Below are 25,818 nucleotides of genomic sequence, written 5' to 3' on the forward strand. Positions count from 1 at the left end.
GTAACTTAAAATCAATAAATTTAAATTTTTAGATGGAATACATACATTATTCCAAAAACATGTCTTTGCCAAAATAGAATAGAGAAAAATTGCAAATATGATTATGCCTATATAAAATAAAGTTCTCTCAAATATAATTTAAAACTTTCTCACAAAGTGGGTACCTGGGCATACTCTCCGTGGCATGCATCAGGAACACGAGAGCCAAGTTAAATTAGGCCAACACTTGCTCAATCATATCATTTTACATTGTGTTGGACAAACAAGTCACCATACCAAACTCAATATCAATGAAGGGATGTGTGTGATATGCTCCACACTCTAATAGGCAGTACTAAAAAGTCACTTGGCAAAGAACTTGCATGAATAATCATATACCAGGAAGAGTAAAGAATTGGGAACAATAATTCAAATTATTACATCCTCCAAATACTTAAGGAAGAAGTAATACTAATCTTATCCATACTTATCTGGAGAATATAAAAAGAAGAAGAAGCACTTCCCAAGTTTTCCATAAGGCCAGCCTAACTTTAAATACCAAAACTTGACAAAGGCACTACTAGAAAGGAAAATTATGGATCAGTTCCTGATTAGCAATTCTAAACAAAACATTTTCCAAGTAAATCCAGTTAATATTGTAAAGCATAATATATCATAGCCATGGAAGGAAAGGGTGATCTAGGAATGAAAGGTTGTTTTAAAGTTAGAAAGCCAATGTAATGTAATTCACAATATGAGGAGAAACTGAAAAATTACATGATAATTTCTGTAGATGAAGAAAAAATATCCTTTCACCATAAACATTCCCAGTTAACTTGTGATAAAAGGAAGCTACCGTGTGACAAAGGGAATCTGAAAAAAAAAAAACATACAGCAAACATTATAGTTGATAGAGAAACAATGAACGTTTCCTCCCTGAGATCAGGAGGATGTCCATTGAGAGCATTTATTTTCAACATTGTATGGCTGATCCCAGTCGGTAAAACAGGGTAAGAAAAACAAAAGAAAGAGTGGAAATGAAGAAAGAATACTGTCATTGTTTGCAGATGATATGTCTGTGTACATAGAAAATTCTAAGAAATTACAAAATAATTAGAATTAATAAATGAATGTAATAAGATATCTGGATACAAGGCCAACAAACAAAAATTAACTTTACCTCTATACAAGCAACAAACAATAAGAAAATGAGAACTGAAAAACACAACTATATATAGTCGTGTGTGTGTGTGTGAGAGAGAGAGAGAGCAAGAGAGAGAGAGATACATGGGAATATATGCAGTGAATTATGTGTAAGAAATTTATACTTGAAATACAAAATATTACCGTGAGAATTTTCAGAAGAGCTAAATCAATTGAGAAATATAGTGTATTCAATATTTTAAGATATAAATTCTTCTCAAATTGTAGTTTAATGCAATCCTAAAATAAAAAATCTCAAAATTATTTTTGATGGAAAATTACAAATTGATTTTAAAATTTTTGTGAAAACAGATGGAATTATAATAGTCAACATAATCTTGAAGATGAAAGAAAAACTTAGAAAACTTGTGCTACCTGATATCAACACTTTCCTTTAATTCAGAAAATATAGGATCTGCAAAATGATAAATAGACCAATAAAAAAAATGGAGAGTCCAGAAAAAGACCCACAATATACACCCATCTTATTTACTCTTAAGGCACCACTGCTGTTTAGTGGAGAGAAGGATGATTTTTTCAACAGTAATGGGGGTCAATTATATATCTATATAGGAAAAAATAAACTTGCACCACTACGTCATACAAGAAACAAGAGTTAATTCAAGATGGATAATACAACTAAGTGAAAAATAAAGCTTCCTAAAGAAAATGTAAGAAAAAATATTCATAATCTTAGGTTAGGCAAAGATTTTTCAAAGAGGATACACACATACTCACAAACTAACCATATCAGAAAATATTGATAAATTGTCTTCATTAAAGTTAAGAGGTTTTAGAATGATGACAGCCAGATAGCAGAAGAGGAAGCCCTGGGCCCTCCTTCCCACCACAAGCACACCGAGTCAACAATTCATGGACAAATTCCCTTTGTGAGAAATCCAGAAACTAGGTGAAAGGTTCTTGAACCCCAAGTGAGCACAAAAGTAGCACACCAAAGCCAGTAGGGAAATTCAAGACATGTTTTTACGTAATCCCTATGTCTTGCATAGTGCCATATGATCAGGAGGCAACCTCCCAGCTCCAAGCTTTCTGGGAAGGGAAAGAGGTGGATCCTGTAGCCAATGCCCCAACTTTTCCAGGGGCTAGCGAGTGGACTGGCTTCTGGCTAGCCTGTCTTGGAGCACTGATGGCACCTGGCATAATATAGCTACCTGGATCCAGTGAGAACAGAGATGGTGGTTTGGGCTGGCAGTTGCCATAGCCCCATAACCCCTCTCCCTGGCTCAGCACTGAGTGAGTGAATGAAAAAAACCACAGATTTCCCTGGAGGATATGAGATGTACCATGAATCTGTTGCCCACGTTTTTCTGGGGGCTACCCAGAGGACTGACTTCAATCTAGCCTGTCTTGGAGTGCTGATAAGACCTGGCTGTCTGAGGGCCAGTCTGAATAGAGATGTCAGTTTGATCTAGCATGCAACTAGTCACTCTAGTTGGCTATACTTATGTCAGACAGATATTGTCAAAAACTGTCACAAGAAACAAAGATTATATACATTATTTACATTATATGATGATAAAAAGGCTTAATTCACCAGAAAGAGATAAGAATTATAATATATGCTTGCAAGATCAGAGCACCTAAATATATAAAGCAAAATTGAAGAATGAGTGGAGAATCAACAGCAATACAATACCTTACTAAAATGCCTCACTTTCAATAATGGACAGAACACCCATACAGAAAATCAGTGAGAAAACAACAGACTTGAATAATGCTTTAGACAAAATGGACCTCAAATATGTATATGGAATATTTTACTCAACAGCAACAGAATATACATTCTTCTCAAGTACACATGGAATATTCTTCAGCATAGTTGATGTGTTAGGTCACAAAAGAAGTCTTAACAAATTTAAGAAAATTTATATTATACTACATATCTTTCCTGATCACCATGGAATGGAACTAGAAATCAGTAGCAAACGAGAAATCAGAAGGAAAACTGGAAAATTCAGAGATATGTGGAAATTAAATAATGCATTCTTGAACAAACAATGGATTAAAGAAAAAATTAAAAGGGAAATTAGAAAATGTCTTGACTCACGGCTGGGAATATGGCAGCATAGGAAGACTCTGAACTCACCTCTTCCCATAAACACAACAAACTTAAAACTATCCTTGGAATAATGACCCCTGAGAGAGAACTGGAAACTGGATAAAAAGAACCCTCACAATAAGGGACAGAGGTGGAAGAGGCAGAAATACCTTTCTGGAGAGGAAAAAGCCACATTCTAGCCACTGTGCTTCATGGCTGGGAGCAATCTTAAGGTATGAAGCTTTCCCTGGAGGAACAGGAGATCTGAGTAGGAGAGTTCTGCTACAGTAAGCAGCTTTTTATTTTTCCAGGAAAGATTCACACTGAGCTCACATCTGTTGCCAAACTTCCTTTCTTTCTTTTTTCTTCCCCAAAGCCCCAATACATGGTTGTATATTCTAGTTGTAAGTCCTTCTAGTTCTTCTATGTGAGTCAGCACCACAGCAGAACTGGTAATGGATGAATGGTGCGATTTTGCTCCTGGGAACCAAACCTGGCCCACCAAAGCAGAGCAAGCTGAACTTTAACCATAGGCAATCAGGGCTGGCTCAATAAGCAGCTTTTGAACTCAGCACAACTGAGGTGAGTGTCATAGTATCTGGCTTTGCTGGCTATTAAATACAATGAGGAATACCCCCAGAAAAGCCATTGAACATAAGAGAAAGAAATGCCTGCTCTTAAAGGGCCCATACACAAGTTCACCCACTTCAGAAAGCAACACAAAATCACCATAAAGGTGCACAATGCTTTGGTGGAAAGAGACTCACTTGATAGGTTCTGGGTGCATCTCAGGGAGGCAGAAGGCAGATAGAACCACCTTCCCAGGAACTGAGACATTGGCGGCAGCCATTATTGTAACCCACTTCGGGAATGCTGACACAGATACTGGCAGACACCATTGGAGTTCTTCCCCTGGCCTGTTAGCACAGAGCTTTGCCACAGCCAATAAAGCACCAATTTAATCCAGCTCAGCTGGGGGGACAGCCTACCCTGGGGACTGGCCCACCTACCAGCAAGCCCTCAGGCAACTTTGGGCCTGTGTAGGTGGGGTATGTGGGACCTCTGCAGCAGGGTGAGTGGATCTGCCTCTGTGGGGTAGGGTGTGCATAAGGGGAAGGCCTGCATTGATGGAGTGTGTAGCCTCTGCAGCAGTGCAAATGGGTCCACTCCAGCTGGGTGGGGCACGTGCACGGGGCAGGACTGGGTTGACAGGGTGTATGGACCTGTAGGTGGTGGGGCTTGTCAGCTGCAGCAGACTTTTGCTTGTCAAACAGCCATGTAGGGGATCTGCACCACCTTCCAAAGCCTAAAACAATTGTGTGCTGCCACACTTGGTGTTGGCCTCATCCAGCTGCACTACTGAGAGAGCTGGCAACAGCCTTGCAAGCTAGAGACCTATAGCAACTGTGAGCCCCTAAGCCTAGAAAGCAGCCACACTGGGGCCTACTTATTTAACAGAAAAACTGAAGCACGAATGTGCTATTAGACCTTGCAGCCAACTGTACTGGGAGTCCCCACATGCAATAAAGTGACTGAAGGGACTGTAGCAGCCACACACAGCTGAGTCCTACAACCAGCTGTCCAGGTGGACAGCCTAGCCTCCCTGTGCACCTGCAGCAAGAGCAACCTGACCACAACAAAAGGACACACACAGCCCACACAGGGGACACTCTTGGAGCATTAGGAACTGGTGACAAGAGGGAAGCACATTGCCAGGCTTCATAAGGTATCTATTACAAAATGTCAGTTCTTCCAGATCAGGAGATGTAGCTGCTGTACCTCATACACAGATGTAAACACAGAAAAATAGGCAAAATGAGGAGACAAAGGAATATATTCCAAATAAAGGAACAAGACAAATCCTCAGAAAAAGAACTAAGCATAACAAAAATTAACAATCTACCTGACAAAGAGTAAAACTAATAGTCAGAAGGATGCTCACTTCTCTTGGGAGAAGAATTGATGAATACAGTGAGAACTTCAACAAAGAATTGGAAAATATAAAAAAGAACCAATCAGAAATAAAGAATACAATACTACAAATGAAAATTCACTAAAGGGAATCAATAGCAGAGTAGATGAGGCAGAAGAACAGATCATGAGCTGGATGAACGACTAGAGGCAGTCACCCAAGCTGAACAGAAAAAAGAATTAAAAAGAATGAGGACAGTCTAAGGGACCTTGGGGACAGCATCAAACACACTAACATGCATATTATAGCTGTCACAGAAGGAGAAGAGAGAGACAAAGAGGCAGAGAATCTATTTGAAGAAATAATAGCTGAAAACTTCCCTAACCTATGGAAAGAACCAGACATCCAGGTACAGGAAGCACAGGGAGCAACAAAAAAGATGAACCCAAAGAGGCCCACAGCAAGACACATTATGATTAAAATGTCAACAAATAAAGATAAGGAGAGAATCCTAAAAGCTGCAAGAGAAAGGAAACAAGTTACACACAAAGGAAACCCCATAAGGCTATCAGATGACTTCTCAAGCAGAAAACTTACTGACTAGAAAGGAATGGCGTGACATATTCAAAGTATTGAAAGGAAAACACCTACAGCCAAGAATACTTTACCCAGCAAGGTTGTCATTCAGGATGGAAGGAGCGATAAGAGTTTCCCAGACAAGTGAAACTTAAAGGAATTTATCACCAAGAAACCAGCCTTACAAGAAGTGCTAAAATGTCTTATTTAAGTGGACATGAAAAAAACACAAATAAGAATAAAAACATTATCAAAAAAAAACCCCTGGTAAATGCAAATATATAGTAATCATAGCAGATCAACCACCTGCCGAGCTAATATGAAGGTCAAAAGACAAAAGTACTAAAACTATCTACTTCCATGATAAGAGGTTAATGGATACACACATACAAGAAAAGAGGTCAAATATGAAATAAACATAAAATGTGGGAGGGGGTAAAAGAGTAGAGCTTTCAGCAAGAGGTCAAACATAGGAGACCATCAAGTTAATATAGATTAGTAACTATATGTAGGTTATTATATATGAAACCCCTGGTAATCCCAAACCAAAAACCTACAATAAATACAGAAAAAGTTAAGAGAAAGGAACCCAAACATAATAGTAAAGAAAGTCATGAAACCCCAGAGGAACAGAGCAAGAGAAGAACCAGTAAACCACTGAGAAAAAAAATAAAATGACAATAAGTACATGCTTATCAATAGTTACTTTAAATGTCTGTGGACTAAATGTTCCAATAAAAGACATAGGGTGGCTAATTGGAAAAAAGAAGATCCAACTATATGCTGCATACAAGAGACACAATTCAGATGTAAAAACACTCTAAAACTGAAAGTGAAGGGATGGAAAAAGATGCTCCATGCAAATAGCAAGGAAAATAAACCTAGGGTAGCAATACTTGTATCAGACAAAATACACTTTAAAACAAAAACTGTAACAAGAGACAAAGAAGGGCACTACATAATGATAAAGGGAACAATCCAACAAGAAGGTATAATATTTGTAAATATCTATGACCCCAACATAAGAGCACCAAATATATAAAGCAATTATTAACAGACATAAAAGGAGAAATGGACAGTAACACAATAATAGTAGGGGACTTTAACATTACTTCAATGAGTAGATCATCAAAACAGAAACTCAGTAAGGAAACATTGCCCTTAAATGGCACATTAGACCTGATGGACTTAGTAGATATATACAGAACACTCCATCCAAAAACTGTAGAGTACCTATTCTTTCTGAATGCACATGGAACATTCTTGATGTTAGATCACATATTAGGCCACTAAACAAGTCTCAATAAATTTAAGAAGACTGAAATAATACCAAGCATCTTTTCTTACCACAATGGTATGAAACTAGAAATCAACTACAGGAAAAAAACTGGAAAAGCGAAAAATATATAGAGATTAAACAAAATGCTGCTGAACAACTATTGAGTCAATGAAGAAATCAAAGGGGAAATCAAAAAACTCATGGAGACAAATGAAAATGAACATATGACATGGCAAAATTTATGGGATACAGGAAAAGCAGTTCTAAGAGGGTATTTTATAGCAATACAGGCTTACCTCAACCAAGAAGAAAAATCTCAGATAAACAATCTAATAGTGCTCCTAAAGGAACAAGAAAATAAAAGAGCAAACCAAGTGCAAAATCAGTAGAAGGAAGGAAGTAATAAAAATCAGAGTGGAAATGAATCAAATAAAGACTAAAGAAGAAATAGCAAAAAATCAATGAAGCTAAGAGCTGGTTCTTTGAAAAGATAAAGAAAATTCACAAAACTTTAGCTAGGCTCACCAAGAAAAAAACAGAGAGCTTAAATAAATAAGGTCAGAAATGAAAGAGGCAAATTACAACGGACACCTTAGAAATACAAAAGATTATAAAAGAGTACTATGAAAAGCTATATGCCAACAAATTGGATAACCTAGAAGGAATAGATAACATCTTAGAATCATGTAGCTTTCCAAAGCTGAATTAGGAAGAAATAGAGATTTTGAATAGACCAATCACCATTAAGGAGATTGAAACAGTAATCAAAACCTCCGGGGGTTACTAAAAGTCCTGGGGGCCAGCCCCATGGCCTAGTGGTTAAGTTTGGCATGCTCTGCTTTGACAGTCCAAATTCAGTTCCTGGGTGCAGACCTATACCACTTTGTAGTGGCCATGCTGTGATGGAGACCCACATACAAAATAGAGGAAGATTGGCACAGATGTTAGCTCAGGGTGAATCTTCCTCACCAAAAAAATAACCATAATAAAAATTAAAAAATAAATAAAAATCCTGGCCCAGATGGCTTCCCTGGCGAATTCTACCAAGCATTCAAAGAAAACTTAATATATATTCTTCTCAAACTCTTCCAAAAAGTTGAAGAGGAGGGAAGCTTCCTTACTTATCCTAGAAGGCCAACATTACCCTGATATCAAAAACAGACAAGGACAACCAAAAAAAGAAAATTACAGGCCAATATCACTGATGAACATTGATGCAAAAATCCTCAAAATGCTAGCAAATAAAATACAACAATACATGGAAAAGATCAAACACCATGATCAAGTGGAATTTATTCCAGGAATGCAGGGATGGTTCAACATCTGCAAATCAATCATTGTGATGCATCACGTTAACAAAATGAAGAATAAAAGACACATGATCATCTCAATAGATGCAGAGAAAGCATTTGACAAGATCCAACATCCATTTATGATCAAAACTCCAAGAAAAATGGGTATAGAAGGAAAGTAATTCAACATAATAAAGGCCATATATGGCAAACCCACAGCTAACATCATACTTAATGGTGAAAACCTGAAAGTTATCCCTCTAAGAACAGGAACAAGACAAAGATGCCCACTTTCACCACTCTTATTTACCATAGTATTGGAAGTCCTAGCCAGAGAAATCAGTCAAGAAAAAGACATGAAAGGGATCCAAATTGGAAAGGAAGAAGTGAGACTGTCAGTATTTGCAGATGACATGATTTTATATATAGAAAACTCTAAAGAATCCACCAAAAATCTTTTAGAAATAAACAATGAATACAGTAAAGTTGTAGGATACAAAATCAACATTCAAAAATCAGTTGCATTTCGATACACTAACAACGAAATAGCAGAAAGAGAAGTTAAGAATACAATCCCATTTACAGTTGCAACAGAAGGAATAAAATACCTGGGAATAAATTTAACCAAAGACATGAAAGACCTGTACACTGAAAACTATAAAACGTTGTTGAACCAAATCAAAGAAGGCACAAAGAAATGGAAAGATGTTCCATGCTCTTGGATTGGAATAATTAGCATAGTTAAAATGTCCATACTTCCTAAAGCAATCTACAAATTCAATGCAACCCCTATCAAAGTTCCAACAACATTTTTCATAGAAGTAGATGAAAGAATCCTAAAATTTTTATGGAACAACAAAAGACTCTGAGTAGCCAAAGGAATCCTGAGAAAAAGAACAAAGCTGGAGATATCATACTCACTGACCTCGAAATATGATACCAAGCTATAGTAGTCAAAACAGCATGGTCCTGGCACAAAAACAGATGCAGAGATCAATGGAGCAGAATCAAGAGCCCAGAAGTAAACCCACCCATTTAAGGATAGCTAATTTTCAACAAGGGATCCAGCAATGTACAATGGAGAAACGAAAGTCTTTTCAATAAACAATGTCATGAAAACTGTACATGCAAAAGAATGAAAATAGGCAATTATCTTACACCATACACAAACTCAAAATAGATTAAAGACTTGACTATCAGACCTGAAATCATGAAACTTCTAGAAGAAAACATAAGTATTATGTTCTTTGACATCAGTCTTAGATAGCATGTCAGCAGGATATTTTCCAATACCATGTCTCACCAGGCAAAGCAAACAAAACAAAAAATAAAGAAATGGGACTACATCAAACTAAAAATCTGCACAGCAAAGGAAACCATCAACAAAATGAAAAGACAACCTAACACTTTGCAGAAGATATTTGCAAATCATATATGTGATAAGCAGTTAACATCCAAAATATATAAACAACTCATACATGTCAACACCAACAAAAAAACCAAGCAACCCAATTAAAATAAGATAAACAGATAGACAACAGGCACATGAAAAGATGCTCAACATCACTAATTATTGGGGAAATACAAATCAAAACTACAATGTTATCACCTAACACCCTTCAGAATGGTTATAATTAACAAGAAAAGAAATAACGTGTTTGAGAGGACGTGGAGAAATGAGAACTCTCATACACTGCTGGTAGGAATGCAAACTGGTTCAACCACTATGGACAACAGTATAGAGATTCCTCAAAAAATTAAGAACAGAACTACCATATGTTCTGACTATTTATCCAAAGAACATGAAAACATGAATCCTTAAAGATATATGGACCCCTTTATTCATTGCAGCATAATTCACAATAGCCTAGAACTGGAAACAATGTAGGTGCCCATCGAGGGATGTATAGATAAAGAAGATGCATATACTCATGATGCAATACTACTCAGCTATAAAAAAAGAGGAAATCTTGCATTTTCAACAACAAAGATGGACCCTGAGTTATTCTGCTAAATGAAATAAGTCACACTGAGAAAGTCAAGTATCATATGATCTCTCTCATAGATAGAATATAAAAACAGCAACAAACAAACACATAGATACAGAGACTAGATTGGTGGTTACTAGAGGGGAAGGGGAGAGGAGATAGAGAGAAAGGGGTGACTGGGCACATATGTATTGTGATAGATGGTAATTAGTCTTTGGGTGTAAACAAGTAGTTTACACAGAAATTGAAATATAATGATGTACACCTGAAATTTTGTATAATGTTATAAACCAGTGTTACCTCAGTTATAAAAGGAAAAAAAGAAAATGTCTTGAAACAAATGAAAATGGGAACACAGCATAACCAATTTTATGGAATGCTGCAAAAGCAGTATCTTAGTTGGAAATTTATATCAATAAAGGCCTATGTTTTTAAAAAGTAGAAGGCTCTTAAGTAACCTAACTTCACACATCAAGGAATGGGAAAAAGAAAACCTATGCCCAAAGTTAGCAGAAGGAAGTAAATAAAGATTAAAGCAGATATGATGAAATAAAGAATAAACAAGCAATTGAAAAATCAACAAAAGCAAGTTCTGTTTCTTTAAGAAAATAAAATTAAGGGGCCAGTCTAGTGGTGCAGTGGTTAAGTTCACTCGTTCTGCTTTGGTGGCCTGGGGTTTGTTGGCTTGGAACCTGGGTGTGGACCTATTCAACACTTATCAAGCCATACTGTGGCAGGTGTCCCACATATAAAATAGAAGAAGATGGGCATGGATGTTAGCTCAGGGCCAATCTTCCCCAGCAAAAAGAGGAGAAATGGTGGCAGATGTTAGCTCAGGGATAATATTCCTCAAAAAAAAATAAATTAAATTGATAAACTTTTAGCTAAACTAACACAAAAAGAGAGAAGTCTAATGTAAATAAAATCATAAATGAGAGGCGATGTTACAACTGATGCTACAGAAACAAAAAGGATCATAAAAGTTTGCTATGAACAATTTTATGCCAACAAATTGGACAACCTCAAAGAAATGAATAAATTCCTAGAAACATACAACCAACCAAGAGTAAACCATGAAGAAATAGTGAGCAGATTGAAAACAGGTAAGTATGTTGAACCAGTAATCAAAAACCTCCGAAAAAAGAAAATCCCAGGACAGATTGGCTTTACTGGTGAGTTCTACCAAATATTTAAGGAAGAATTTCTTTAATTCTCTGCCAGTCTTTCTCAAACTCTTCCAAGAAATTTTAAGAGGAAGGAACACTTTCAAACTCATTTAATGAGGCCAACATTTACCCTGATACCAAAAACTAGACAAGAACACCACAAGAAGAGAAAACTGTAGGCTAATTATCTGTTTAACATGGATTCAAAAATCCTCAACAAAATACCAGCCAGCCAAATTTAACAGCACATTAAAATGAACATACCCCATGGTAAAATGATATCACAGGAATGCTAGGAAGGTTCAACATACAAAAATTAATCAATATGATATACCACATTAACAGAATGAAGAATAAAAATGACAAGATCATTTCAATAGGTACAGAAAAAGCATTTGACAAAATTTGACAAAATTCAAAACATTCTTATGATATAAAATTTAAAAAAATTAAGAGTAGAAGGAAATCACTTCAACATAATAAAGGCCACATATGAGAAGCTCACAGCTAGTATCATAGTGAACAATGAAAATCTTAAAGCTTTTCCACTAACATCAAGAGCAAGTTAAGGATGCCTGCGATCACCACTTCTATTCAACCTAATACTGGAAGCTCTACCCAGAGCAATTGGGCAACAAAAAGAAATAAAAGGCATCTAAATCAGAAAGGGAGAAGTAAAATGTTTTCTGTTTGCAGATGACATTCTCGTATATATAGAAAAGCCTAAAGACACCACAAAAAATTCTTAGAACTAATAAATGAAATTAGTAAAGTTGTAGGTTACAAAATCAACGTACGATAACCAATTGCATTTCTATACTAACAATATACTATCTGAAAAGGAAATTCAGAAAACAATTCGATATACAATAGGATCCAATAAAAATAAAATACTTAGGAATAAACTTAACTAAGAAAGTGAAAGACTTGTGTACTGGTAAGTACAAGATATTGATGAAAGAAATTAAACAACACACAAACAAATGGAAAGACATCCTGTGTTCATGGATTGAAAGAATTAATATTGTTAAAATGTCCATACTACCCAAAGTTATCTATAAATTCAATAAAATCCCTATCAAAATTCCAATGACATTTTTCATAGAAATACAAAAATACCAGTTCTGAAATTCACATGGAACCACAAAGGACTCTAAATACCCAAAATATCTTGAGAAAGAAGAACAAAGGCGGAGGTATCACACTTCCTGATTTCAAAATATATTGCAAAGGTACTGTAACTAAAACAGTATGGTGCTGGTATAAAGAGGATAAAGACCAATGGAACAGAAGTGAGAGCCCAGAAATCAACTCACACCTATATGGTCAACTGATCTTTTTTTTTTCTGCTTTTTATCCCCAAACCCCCCTGTACACAGTTGTATATCTTAGCTGCAGGTCCTTCTAGTTGTGGGATCAACTGATCTTTGAAAATGATGCCAGAGTACACAATGGGGAAAAGATAGTGTCTTCAACAAATGGTGTTGGAAAGCTGGATATCCACGTGCAATAGAATAAAATTGGACCCTTACCTTACATCATACACAAAAATCAACTCAAAATAGGTTACTTAAATGTAAGACCTGAAACTGTAGAACTCCTAGAAGAAGACATAGGGAAAAAGCTATATGACATTGGTCTTGGCAGTGATTTATTCTTTAGATTGACTCCAAAAGTATAGGCAACAGTGGCAGAAAATAGACAAGTGGGACTGCTTATCAAACTAAAAGACCTGCACAGTGAGTTAAACATTCAACAGAGTAAAAGGGCAACCTATTGCATGGGAGAAAGTATTTGTAAACCATGTATCAGGTAAAGGGTTAATTGCCAAAATATATAAGGAACTCCTACCATCAATACCAAGAAAGCTAATAACCTGATTTTACAGTGTGCTAAAGACTTGAATAGACACTTCTCCCAAAATGCCGTACTAATGATCATCAGGTGTATGAAAAGATGGCCAATGTCACTAATCATCAGGGAAATGCAGATCAAAACCACAATGAGGTATCACCTATTAGAATGGCAATTATCAAAAAAGCAAAAGTCAACAAATGTTGGCAAGGATGCGTAGAAGTTTGAACAATTTTACACTGTTGGTTGGAATGCAAAATATTGCATTCATGGAAGATCCATGATGGCGCCGTGAGTAGTCTTCTTTGTCTCTCCCCCTTCGAGTCTACAATTATTTGGACACTCATTGCTTAACAAAGGATATCCAGATAGCATCTCAGGACATCTGAGAGACCCATGCGACTATACATCGGAAGGCGGACGGACTTCCCTCCAGTAGGAGGTGGAGATAGATGAAAACTCTCCGACCCCGACCGAACAGCCTAGTACCTGCAAGCAGCTTTCTTCCAACGGATGCCCCCAGAAGATCAACACACACCTAGGGCAGGAGCGAGCACACACCAGAGGAGCGAAAGTGGAAACAGGTGACCAGAACCCTACCTAAAGCCCCCGCAATTACTCCTAAATGCAGAGGGAAACTCTAGAGTTACGCACTTGAGCCTGAGGGGAGAGTCTCACCCTGCCATTGGCAAGGAGATCCCACCTGGTGTCCAGGGCACCTGGAGGGTCCCAGAGAGAATCACAGAGGGTGTGGCAGCCCCCTGGCTGCCACTGCCTGCACGGCCGGGCAAGGGATTGCCGGAGATCTCGGAAAGGATTGGGACTGGGTAAAGCTCCAGAGGCTGGCTCTTTGGCCCCGGGGGGAAGCTCCAGAGTTCTGCCTGGGCAGCAGACAAAACTCTCTGTCCGCCATTAGCGGAGGGGCCACACCCAGCATTCACAACTCTGGGAAAGTCCCAGAGAGAATCCCAGAGGGCGAGGCAACACCCAGCTGCTGTTGCCCGCCCAGTGGGGCAAGGGATTGCCGGAGATCTTGGAGAGGACTGGGGCTGGGTGGAGCTCCAGAGGCCAGCTCCGTGGCCCGGGGGGGATGCTCCAGAGTTCCGCCTGGGCAGCAGACAAAACTCTCTGTCTGCCATTAGCAGAGGGGCCATACCCAGCATTCACAACTCTGGGAGTGTCCCGGAGAGGAGAATATCAGGCAGGGCAGCAGCTAACCAGCTACCACTGAAATCAGGATCTCTGGCTATCCCCCAGTCAGGGCAAAGGGCTCCCCGAGTTCCTGGGGAACAGGACTGGGGCTGGGTGGAGTTCCAGCGACCTGGCTCCGTAGCCTAGGGGGAAAGCCTACAGTCTCACAGCAGCCCCAGCGAAAGCCTCTGCACAGCACTACTGGAGAGCATCCATCCGGCAGCCACAAGGCTGGAAGACCCTGGGACAAAAGTAGCATAGCTAGGTGAGCTAACCACAGACTGCAGAAGATACCAATAGCTCTGCTGTGACCCATAGTGGACAAGTGAGATTTTGCGGGTGCTGACAGTGACAGAGTGGCAAATATAAGTGATCCTGTCCCTGGCCTCTGGAAAAGCCTGTAACACCGTTGCAGACCCCAAGGAGGGAGCACGTCGAGGTGGGCTGCAACAGTAGGTACCAGCAACCTGAAGCCCCCCCATGATGGCCCCCACGGCAGAAGAGGGAATCCAAAGGACCACTGTGACTACGAGGAGGGGCCCAGGCCCAGTTAGCAACTGCAGATAGGGTTCCTGGTTGGTGCAGTATAAACAGCTGCTCCCCCACCACACCAGCAGAAACAAGTGGAAGGAGCAACTAATCTCTATCTCTGTGCGGAGGCACAAATCTACAACATCAAGCAATATGAAAAAATACATTGAATCTCCAGAACAAAAGGAAAACAACAAAGACACACACAACAATCCCAAAGAAAATGAAATATATAACCTAAATGACGATGACTTCAAAACAGCCATCATTAAAATACTCGATGAGTTAAGAGAGAATTCAGATAGACAACTCAACAAGTTGAGGAGCTATGTCACAAAAGAGTTTGATACGATAAAGAAGAACCAAACAGAAATACTGGAAATGAAGAACACAATAGAGGAGATTAAGAAAAATCTAGATGCACTGAACAGTAGGGCCGATGATATGGAGGAAAGAATTAGCAATTTGGAAGATGGGAATATAGAAATGCTTCAGGCAGAGGAGGAGAGAGAAGTAAGACTAAAAACAAATGAAGAAACTCTCCGAGAATTAGCAGACACAATTAGGAGATGCAACGTAAGGATTATAGGTATACCAGAGGGAGAAGAGAAGGAGAAAGGAGCAGAAACCCTATTCAAAGAAATAATGGCTGAGAACTTCCCAAATCTGGTGAGAGAGATGGATCTTCAGGTGACAGAAGCCAATAGATCTCCAAACTTTATCAATGCAAGAAGACCAACCCCACGGCATATAGTAGTGAAGCTAGCAAAAGTCAACAACAAGGGGAAAATACTAAGGACAGCCAGGCAAAAGAAACTAACCTACAAAGGAACTGCCATCAGGCTATCAGCAGATTTCTCAGCAGAAACTTAACAGGCTAGAAGAGAGTGGAATGATATATTCAAAAATCTGAAGGACAAAAACCTACAGCCGAGAATTCTCTACCCGGTGAAAATATCCTTCAAATACGATGGAGAAATAAAAACTTTCCCAGATAAACAAAAATTAAGGGAGTTCATTGCCACAAAACCTCCTCTTCAGGAAATCCCCAGGAAAACCCACATTCCTGAAAAATCCAAAAAAGGAACAGGGCTACAAAACCAAGAGCAGAGGAGATAAGTAGAAGGACAACAACAGAGAGTAGCAGCTCTTCAACAGAACAGATTAAACCATGGGACGAGAAACAAAGGAAATTGAAGAAAACCGGAAAACAAGAGATAAAAAGGTAGTGGTAGGCCCCCACATCTCAAAATCACTCTAAATGTAAATGGTCTGAACTCCCCAATCAAAAGACACAGAGTGGCAGGATAGATCAAAGAACAAGACCCAACAATATGCTGCCTCCAGGAAACACACCTCAGCCGCAAAGACAAACACAGACTCAGAGTGAAGGGATGGAGAACGATACTCCAAGCTAATAATGAACAAAAGAAAGCAGGTGTCGCTATACTAATATCAGACAAGGTAGATTTCAAAGCAAAACAGATAAAGAAAGACAAAGAGGGACAGTATATAATGATAAAAGGGACTCTCCACCAAGAAGACATAACACTTATAAATATATACAAACCCAACACAGGAGCACAAAAATTTGTAAAGGAACTCTTAACAGGACTAAAAGAAGACATAAACAACAATACAATAATAGTAGGGGACCTCAACACACCATTAACACCAATGGACAGAACATCCAGACAGAAAATCAACAAGGAAATTATAGAATTAAATGAAAAATTAGACCAGATGGACTTAATAGATATATATAGAACACTTCATCCAAAAACAGCAGGTTACACATTCTTCTCAAGTGCACATGGAACATTCACAAGGATTGACCATATTTTGGGAAACAAAGCAAACATCAATAAATACAAGAGAGTCGAAATAATATCAAGCATCTTTTCTGATCATAATGCTATGAAAGTAGAAATCAACTACAAGAAAAAAGCAGAGAAAGGTGCAAAAATGTAGAGACTAAACAACACGCTTCTGAACAAACAATGGATTACTGAAGAAATAAAAGAAGAAACCAAATATTGTCTGGAGAGAAATGAAAATGAGAACACGACATACCAAATCATTTGGCATGCAGCAAAAGCAGTCCTAAGAGGGAAATTCATCGCAATACAGGCTCACCTCACTAAACAAGAAAAAGCTCACATAAGCAACCTCAAATGACACCTAACAGAACTAGAAAAAGAAGAACAAACAAAGCCCAGAGTCAGTAGAAGGAGGGAAATAATAAAAATAAGAGCAGAAATAAAGGATATTGAAACAAAAAAGACAGTAGAAAGGATCAATGAAACAAAGAGTTGGTTCTTCGAAAAAATTAACAAAATCGACAAACCTTTAGCCAGACTCACATAGAAAAGAAGAGAGAAATCTCAAATAAATAAAATTAGGAATGAGAGAGGAGAAATCACAACAGATACCAATGAAATACAAGGGATCATAAGAGAATACTATGAAAAACTATATGCCAACAAATTGAACAACCTGGAAGAAATGGACAACTTCCTAGACTCCTACAACCTCCCCAAACTGAATCAGGAAGAAATGGAGAATCTGAATAGGCCAATCACAAGTAAGGAAATAGAAACAGTAATGAAAAACCTCCCCAAAAATAAAAGTCCAGGACCAGACGGCTTCTCTGGAGAATTCTATGAAACATTCAAAGAAGACTTAATACCTATTCTTCTCAAACTATTCCAGAAAACTGAGGAAGATGGAGTACTCCCTAACACATTGTATGAAGCCAAAATCACTCTGATCCCCAAACCTGACAAGGACAACACAAAGAAGGAGAACTACAGGCCGATATCACTGATGAACATAGATGCAAAAATCCTCAACAAAATTCAGGCAAACCGAATACAGCAATACATCAAAAAGATTATACACCGTGATCAAGTGGGATTTATACCAGGGACACAGGGATGGTTCAGCATCTGCAAGTCAATCAACGTGATACACTACATCAACAAAATGAAAAACAAAAACCACATGATCATCTCAATAGATGCAGAGAAAGCATTTGACAAGATCCAACACCCATTTATGATAAAAACCCTCAATAAAATGGGTATAGAAGGAAGGTACCTCAACAAAATAAAGGCCATATATGACAAACCCACAGCCAACATCATACTCAATGCACAAAAACTGAAAGCCATCCCTCTGAGGACAGGAACAAGACAAGGGTGCCCACTTTCACCGCTCCTATTCAACATAGTACTGGATGTGTTGGCCAGAGCAATTCGACAGGAAAAAGAAATAAAAGGAATCCGAGTAATGAAGAAGTAAAACTCTTGCTGTTTGCAGACGACATGATCTTATATATAAAAAACCCCAAAGAATCCATAGAAAAACTATTAGAAATAATCAACAACTACAGCAAAGTAGCAGAGTATAAAATCAACATACATAAATCAGTAGCATTTCTATACACTAACAATGAACTAACAGAAAAAGAACTCAAGAACTCAATCCCATTCACAATCGCAACGAAAAGAATAAAATACCTTGGGATAAATTTAACCAAGGAAGTGAAGGTTCTATACAATGAAAACTACAAGACTTTCTTGAAAGAAATTGACGACGACATAAAGAGATGGACAGACATTCCATGCACGTGGATTGGAAGAATAAACATAGTTAAAATGTCCATACTACCTAAAGCAATCTACAGATTCAATGCTATCCCAATCAGAATCCCAAGAACATTCTTCACAGAAATTGAACAAACAATCCTAAAATTCATATGGGGCAACAAAAGACCGCGAATTGCTAAAGCAATCCTGAGCAAGAAAAACAAAGCCGGCAGAATCACAATCCCCGATTTCAAAACATGCTACAAAGCTACAGTGATCAAAACAGCATGGTACTGGTACAAAAACAGATCCACAGATCAATGGAACAGAATTGAAAGCCCAGAGATAAAACCACACATCTATGGACAGCTAATCTTCGACAAAGGAGCTGAGGGCCTACAGTGGAGAAAAGAAAGTCTCTTCAACAAATGGTGCTGGGAAAACTGGACAGCCACATGCAAAAGATTGAAAATTGACCATTCTTTTTCACCACACACCAAAATAAACTCAAAATGGATCAACCACCTAAAGATTAGGCCTGAAACAATAAGTCTTCTAGAAGAGAATATAGGCAGTACACTCTTTGACATCAGTTTCAAAAGAATCTTTTTGGACACTATAACTCCTCAGTTGAGGGAAACAATAGAAAGAATAAACAAATGGGACTTCATGAGACTAAAGATCTTCTTCAAGGCAAGGGAAAACAGGATTGAAACAAAAAAACAGCTCACTAATTGGGAAAAAATATTTACAAGCCACTTATCCGACAAAGGGTTAATCTCCATAATATACAAAGAACTCACACGGCTTAACAACAAAGAAACAAACAACCCGATCAAAAAATGGGCAGAGGACATGAACAGACATTTCTCAAAAGAAGATATAAATATGGCCAATAGACGCATGAAAAGATGTTCATCATCGCTAATCATCAGGGAAATGCAAATCAAAACTACACTAAGATATCACCTTACACCCGTTAGATTGGCAAAAACATCCAAAACCAAGAGCGACAAATGTTGGAGAGGTTGTGGAGAAAAAGGAACCCTCATACACTGTTGGTGGGAATGCAAACTGGTACAGCCATTATGGAAAACAGTATGGAGATTTCTCAAAAAGTTAAAAATAGAAATACCCTATGACCCAGCCATCCCATTACTGGGTATCTATCCTAAGAACCTGAAATCAGAAATCTCAAGAGTCCGTTGCACCCCTATGTTCATCGCAGCATTATTTACAATAGCCAAGACGTGGAACCAATGTACATGCCCAGAAACTGATGATTGGATAAAGAAGATATGGTATATATACACAATGGAATACTACTCAGCCATAAAAAAAGACAAAATTGGCCCATTCGCAGCAACATGGATGGACCTCGAGGGTATTATGTTAAGTGAAATAAGCCAGTCAGAGAAAGACGAACTCTATATGACTCCACTCATAGGTGGAAGTTAAGATATTGACAAGGAGATCTGATCGGTGGTTACCAGGGAAAAGGGGGGGTGGGGGGAGGGCACAAAGGGGGAAGAGGTGTACCCGCAACATGACTAACAATAATGTACAACTGAAATCTCACAAGGTTGTAATCTATCATAACATTAATAAAAAATAAAATAAAATAAAATAAAATAAAAAAATATTGCACTCACTATGTAAAACTGCTGTAGAGTCCTCAACAAATTAAAAATAGAATGCTATATAATTCAGGAATTCCACTTCTGGATATTTTCCCCAAAGAATTGAAATCAGGGTCTCAAAGGAATATTAGTATTCCTAAATTCATTGCAGCACTATTTACAATAGCCAAGATATGGTTACAAACTAAATGTACGTCAATGGATGAATAAAGAAAATGTTGTATATACATACAATCGAATGTTGTCCAGCCATGAAAAAGAGGAAGTTCTGCATATGTGACAACATAGATTTACCTTGGGGACATTATTCTAAGTGAAATAAGCCAGTCACAGAAGAACAAATGACTGCATGATTCCACTTATATGAGGTATCTAAAATAGTGAAACTCACAGAAACAAGGAGTAGTATGGTGGTTGCCTTAGGTTGCAGGGAGGGGAAATTTGGGTGTTGCTAATCAATGAGAATCAAGTCTCAATTATGCAAGATGAATAAGTTCTAGAGATCTGCTGTGTACAACATTGTCTCTGTTGTTAAGGATACTGTATTGTATACTTAAACATTTCTGGAGAGTAGGTTTCATTTAAGTGTCTTACCACAACACAATAACATTTTTAAAAATTTAGGAAGTTTTGCTTCTCAGAAGACACCCTTAGGAAAGGGAAAAGGGAAACCACAATGGGGGAGAAGGTTTTTGTAATACGTATTTCCAGTAAAAGACTCATATTCGGAATTTATACAGAATCCCTAGAAATCAATGACAAAAAGTGGGTGAACCTAATATGCAAAATATTTGAAGAGACACTTCACATAAGATAATATTGAAGAGGCTCGAAACGTGAAAAATTGCTCAACATCATTACTCTTCAGAAAAAGGCAAATTAAAATAAAAGTGAGAGTTCCCTACACCCCTGTAAGAGTGGCTAAAATCAAAAGTGACAACATCAAGGGACGGTGAGCTTGTCAAGTATGAGGACTCTCACACATTGCAGGTGGGAGTATAGGTTGGTACAGCATATTTTTATTACTGTTTTAGCAGTTTAGCATCTTGCAAAGTATCAGATTTCAATTAAATTTATAACTTTTATTTTCATTTTTAAAACTATCATACTTATCATATTTAAAGTTTATATTTACTTTATGTTAATATCAACTCAGCATTTATTTCCTAGAATTTTGACAAAGGAAATTTCCCATGAATTTTGAGTCTAATTATCTAAAATATTTTTCTTTCTTTTTCTATTTAACTTGAAGTTGATTGTCGTTCCTTCTCCCTTCTTTATACTTTTAACTTTACATCTTATCCTCATCTTTTCCAACATCAATGATCTATATATAGAGAGATTTCTATATGTTTAAAATAAACTGAATCAAAATATTTTTTGGATACATCGATAGGGACAGTTGACAAAAAGCTTCTGAAATTTATGTGAAAGGAAAATAGAGGTATGTAGTAAACTTTAGTATTAACTAACAATGAATTAAAACATAGAGCTGTTTATTTTCAAAAAGCACCTTTCTGATTTTTAATGTGTTACCAAATATTTATTAAAATATTTGGTAGATATATGAATGAAGGATAACTTCTCATAATCAGAGTGCCAAAAGTAAATTTCTAACAATGTAGATGCATATGTTCTTAAGTTCTTTTCTAAGAAAAACATAAAAATACTTATACTTTTCAGATTTTTGTGCTTAGAGACTATTAAGGACAACTTTTCATATCTTAAACTATAGGCCCATATCATCATTTTGAATACATATAGTATTCAATTTAAAAAAGAAAAATAATTTATTTAAAAATTCATTATTATGAATATTTAGACTACTTCTAGTTTTTCGTTGTTACAAACACCCTGTAATAAACATCCTTACATGCATGCACATTTTGGAGCAATTTTCTTTCCAATTGTAGTCTGAGAATAAATCTCTAAAGGAGAGATTGATCAAAGCATAAATATAATGTATACACTTTTGTTGTGTTTTGGTCTCTATTGCCAAATTACCTGGTTTTAATGATCACCATCAATCTATTTGTATCAAGTTGTAACTTTTATAAGTTATTTATTTTTAGTCAATTGGACTTGTGAGTGGTATACTTTCTGAGCTGTAGCATTTCTTAAATTTTACTTTCTTTTGCTATCCTATTGAATTTTCTTTGTTATTTTCCACTGTCATTTGGTAATAAGCTATTTCTGTAATGAGTATGGTATAGAAATAGAAAATACATAATATAATCATATCGGGTTAGAGGCATTTTTGAGATTCCCTTTAGTATGAGGGATGCTTAGGATATTTTTACATTCTCCCATCTCCCACCTCTTTGATTTTTCTGTTTTGTAAGTTGGGATTTTAGACCTAGCCTTCTGTTAATAAATTCCTATGTTTTAAGCATTATTTATGTTGGTTCCAAAAATATTTTGTCATTTTCAGTTTTGTCCTTAAGTTTACAACAAACATTTTGCATTCATTTTATGCTTGACTGGTTTCATTTTTAATAATTCTGAAGGATGATTTTAGATTTTAATTACATTAAGATCCTTTTCTAACCAGAGACATTGGAATGTCCAAATCTTACGTTGACTCTTCTCTCCTGACTCTCCTCTCATTCAATAAATTGTATGTAGATGTAGGTGTGTGAATCATTCTCCTTCTTAGTACAGTAGTAACAAGTAATAAACATTCATTTAAAAGCATAGGTATGCAAAAGAATGAAATAATCACTGTCATTAATCTTAGCACCTAAGATGATCATTGTTAAAATATTTCAATATATAGATGTACACGTGTGTATGTGTGTGTGTGAGTGGGCATGTATGTTGCTGTTTTTGTCTTTTATAAAATGTGATTGACTTAGAATTACCATAATGTTTTCTTTTAAATTAAAGTCTATTTACATACTTAGAATGGAAATTTCAAGGCACTTTGCTTTATCGACCTAAATAGTTACCCAACATAGACAAACACTTAGGGTATTTTAGAAAGCCACTTCTATTACAAAACTAAGAATATTCGCAGTTGAGGTAGCAGATTGTTGTTTTTTCTGGAATTAGTTTTCATTTTCTTGACTCTTCCCCTTTGGTTACCCATGCCTTTTAAATTACTTGTGTGACAAATGTGTTGGCTCAAAGGAAAAAAAAGTAACACTGGTATTTTGTGTTTTGAGTTTTGTTTTCTCTTACAGTAACAGTCTCTAAGAACCTTGGCCTGGAGAGAGGATAGTGCGAAATAAATCATCAGAAACTGGCCTATATCAAGAAGGAAAAAACATAATTTCTCTGTTACCTCTGTTGTCACTGCTGAGGGTTAAATTATGAAATAATAAATCATCTGCACCTGAATTATGTCCAGTGTTTACTCTGTATTTTAACTCCCACCTTCCACCCTATCTACTCCAACTTGACTCCAGAAGAGGCTCTGAATCAGGTGAAAGCAGCCTGAGACCCTCATCCCACTAAGCCAAGAGGTGTTGCCATTCAGCCTTATGACCCAAGGATAGAGAGTGTTCCCTCTTCCCTTCTGCTCTTTAGGTTGACCTGAATCTCCCTCCCCGAGTCTCACCTCCCTGCTTCTCTTCAGAGCTCCTATCCTGTGGTTAGCCTGTGCCTTGTCCCAATGGCATTTATTCAGATAGGATCTGAATCCAATCTTTCTCTTGTTGCTCCTTCTCCTCTTTGAAAACTATATACCTGCCTGAGTGTATTGAAATATCTATTTACCAAGAGTAGATTTATCTTGAAGCTAAGGAAGCAAAAGCATCAGGGCCACATACTTGCATAGGCTCTGTTCAAAGTCATGGACCTAATCTCAGAGAGAATTCATCAAATTTTATATAGTTCATGTGCCACTAAACTGGCATCTTCCAGTTCACCAGCTCCCTTGACATTGGTGTGCTGGAGCCAGTTCATACCAGCTAATAAGAGCTCATCATTAACATTTTAGAAATTTGCTCTTGTCAAAAAAAAAAAAGGCAACAAGTGTGGCAAGGATGTGGAGAAATTAGAACTGTTGCAGACTGTTGGTGGGAATGCAAAATGATGCAGCTGTTATGGAAAATAGTATGGCAGTTCCTCAAAAAATTAAAAATAGAACTACCAATGATCCAGCAAACCTACTTCTGGATATGTGTTCAAAAGTATTGAAATCAGGCTCTCAAAGAGGTATTGGCACTTCTGTGTTCATTGTAGCACCATTATAGCCAAGATATGACAACAACCTAAATATCCATCAACAGATGAGTGGATAAAGAAAATGTGGTATATGCATTCAGCAGAATATGATTCAGCCTTATAAAAGAAGTAAATTCTGTAATATGTCACAATATGAATGAACTTTGAGGACACCATGCTAAGTGAAATAAGCCAGTTTCATAAAGACAAATACTGAATCATTCCACTTATATCAGGAATCTAAATAGTCAAATTCGTATAATCAAGGAGTAGAATGGTGGTTGCCAAGTGCTGAGAGGAGGAGGGAAATGGGGAGTTACTAGTAAATGGACATAAGGTTTCGGGTAAGCAGGATAAATAAGCTCTAGAGATCTGCTGTACAACACTGTACCTACAGTTAACAATAATGTATTGTACACTTAACAGTTTAAGAGGGGAGATCTCATTGTGTTTTTACCACAATAAAATAAAAAAAATTCAGAAGTTTTGCAAGTCAGTTGTTAAGCAACCATTATTAAAAACATTAAATTATATAAATTTAGACAAATTAAAAATTAGTACTCAAAACTTACCATTTCTTAATTCTATAATTACATTTTACTTTAGGTTATGTCTATTGTATCATTATGGTAGAAATAGTATATTACAGTGTGCTACTCACATCTCTCCCCAACTCTACCTCTAAAAAGGTCAAGCGGTAACTTGAAATTGGCCTTTACTGAAACGGATAAACCTATAAATCTGGGCTTTATTTTTTTCCAGCGACACAATTGGAGGTATCTCAATTTCCTTCTGTTTTTCTCTCCAACACCTTATTGGAGGTGCTTTTCTGTCACAGCTTTAATCTATCCATAACTCATCCCAGACAAGAATAGCCAATTTGATACGGTCCCTAGGAAGTTTGACATGGGTTGGAAGAGCCTATGCTATAGCAGGCAAAGAAGATGTATTTCAGATCTTCTTTCTGTTATGGATAGTGGAGAAGCTGCTAAGAGGTAGTATGTTGTACCACCAAAAATGACAAGGGTGCAGAGTCTGTTGTCTAAGGACAACTTTACCCTGCCTTTAAGGCTATTCAGATACTGATGAGCTGGGAGATCTGAGGAGAAGAACATCACGTGGGGCAAAATATTTACCAGCCGTTGTGATTACCGAATTCACTATAAGCAAAATATTTAAGTGTCTCTGGACCAGGGTGAGTTTGGGAATTCTCATAATGTAGCATTTCTGCTTTCACTGATGCATACCCTGAGACTATGGAAAGAAGTGAGGAGCAAAGAAAGATTCAAAGATGGGGTAGAAACGTCTTGCAGAAAAACCATTTTGCTTTTAGATTTGAAAAGGGAGATAGATGCTGCTGAAATAAAATGCTTTGCTTCCTGGAAGAAAAC

The 25,818-nt window shown here is 37.3% G+C and overlaps 1 protein-coding gene across 42 annotated transcripts in view; it reads left to right on the forward strand.

The window, feature by feature from the left end:
- The window catches only part of LOC100057011 (disintegrin and metalloproteinase domain-containing protein 5), a 161,490-nt gene extending 137,891 nt beyond the window's left edge, over positions 1 to 23,599 (forward strand). For 25 of the 42 annotated variants that reach the window (XR_011433215.1, XR_011433214.1, XR_002804401.2 and 22 more), the window contains one exon: positions 23,443 to 23,599. Coding sequence is in view for 13 of the 42 variants with exons in the window: in XM_070252946.1 (XP_070109047.1) it covers positions 23,443 to 23,455 (13 nt within the window). In the remaining 29 variants the exon portion in view is untranslated. Of the gene's footprint in view, positions 1 to 21,000; positions 21,251 to 21,656; positions 21,705 to 23,442 lie in introns of those variants that run through there. The other 17 variants (XR_002804402.2, XR_011433217.1, XR_011433226.1 and 14 more) reach the window with 3 other exon arrangements.
- The last annotated feature ends 2,219 nt before the right edge of the window (positions 23,600 to 25,818 follow it).

This window comes from Equus caballus, chromosome 27 (assembly GCF_041296265.1).
Source record: "Equus caballus isolate H_3958 breed thoroughbred chromosome 27, TB-T2T, whole genome shotgun sequence".
Classification (NCBI taxonomy): domain Eukaryota; kingdom Metazoa; phylum Chordata; class Mammalia; order Perissodactyla; family Equidae; genus Equus; species Equus caballus.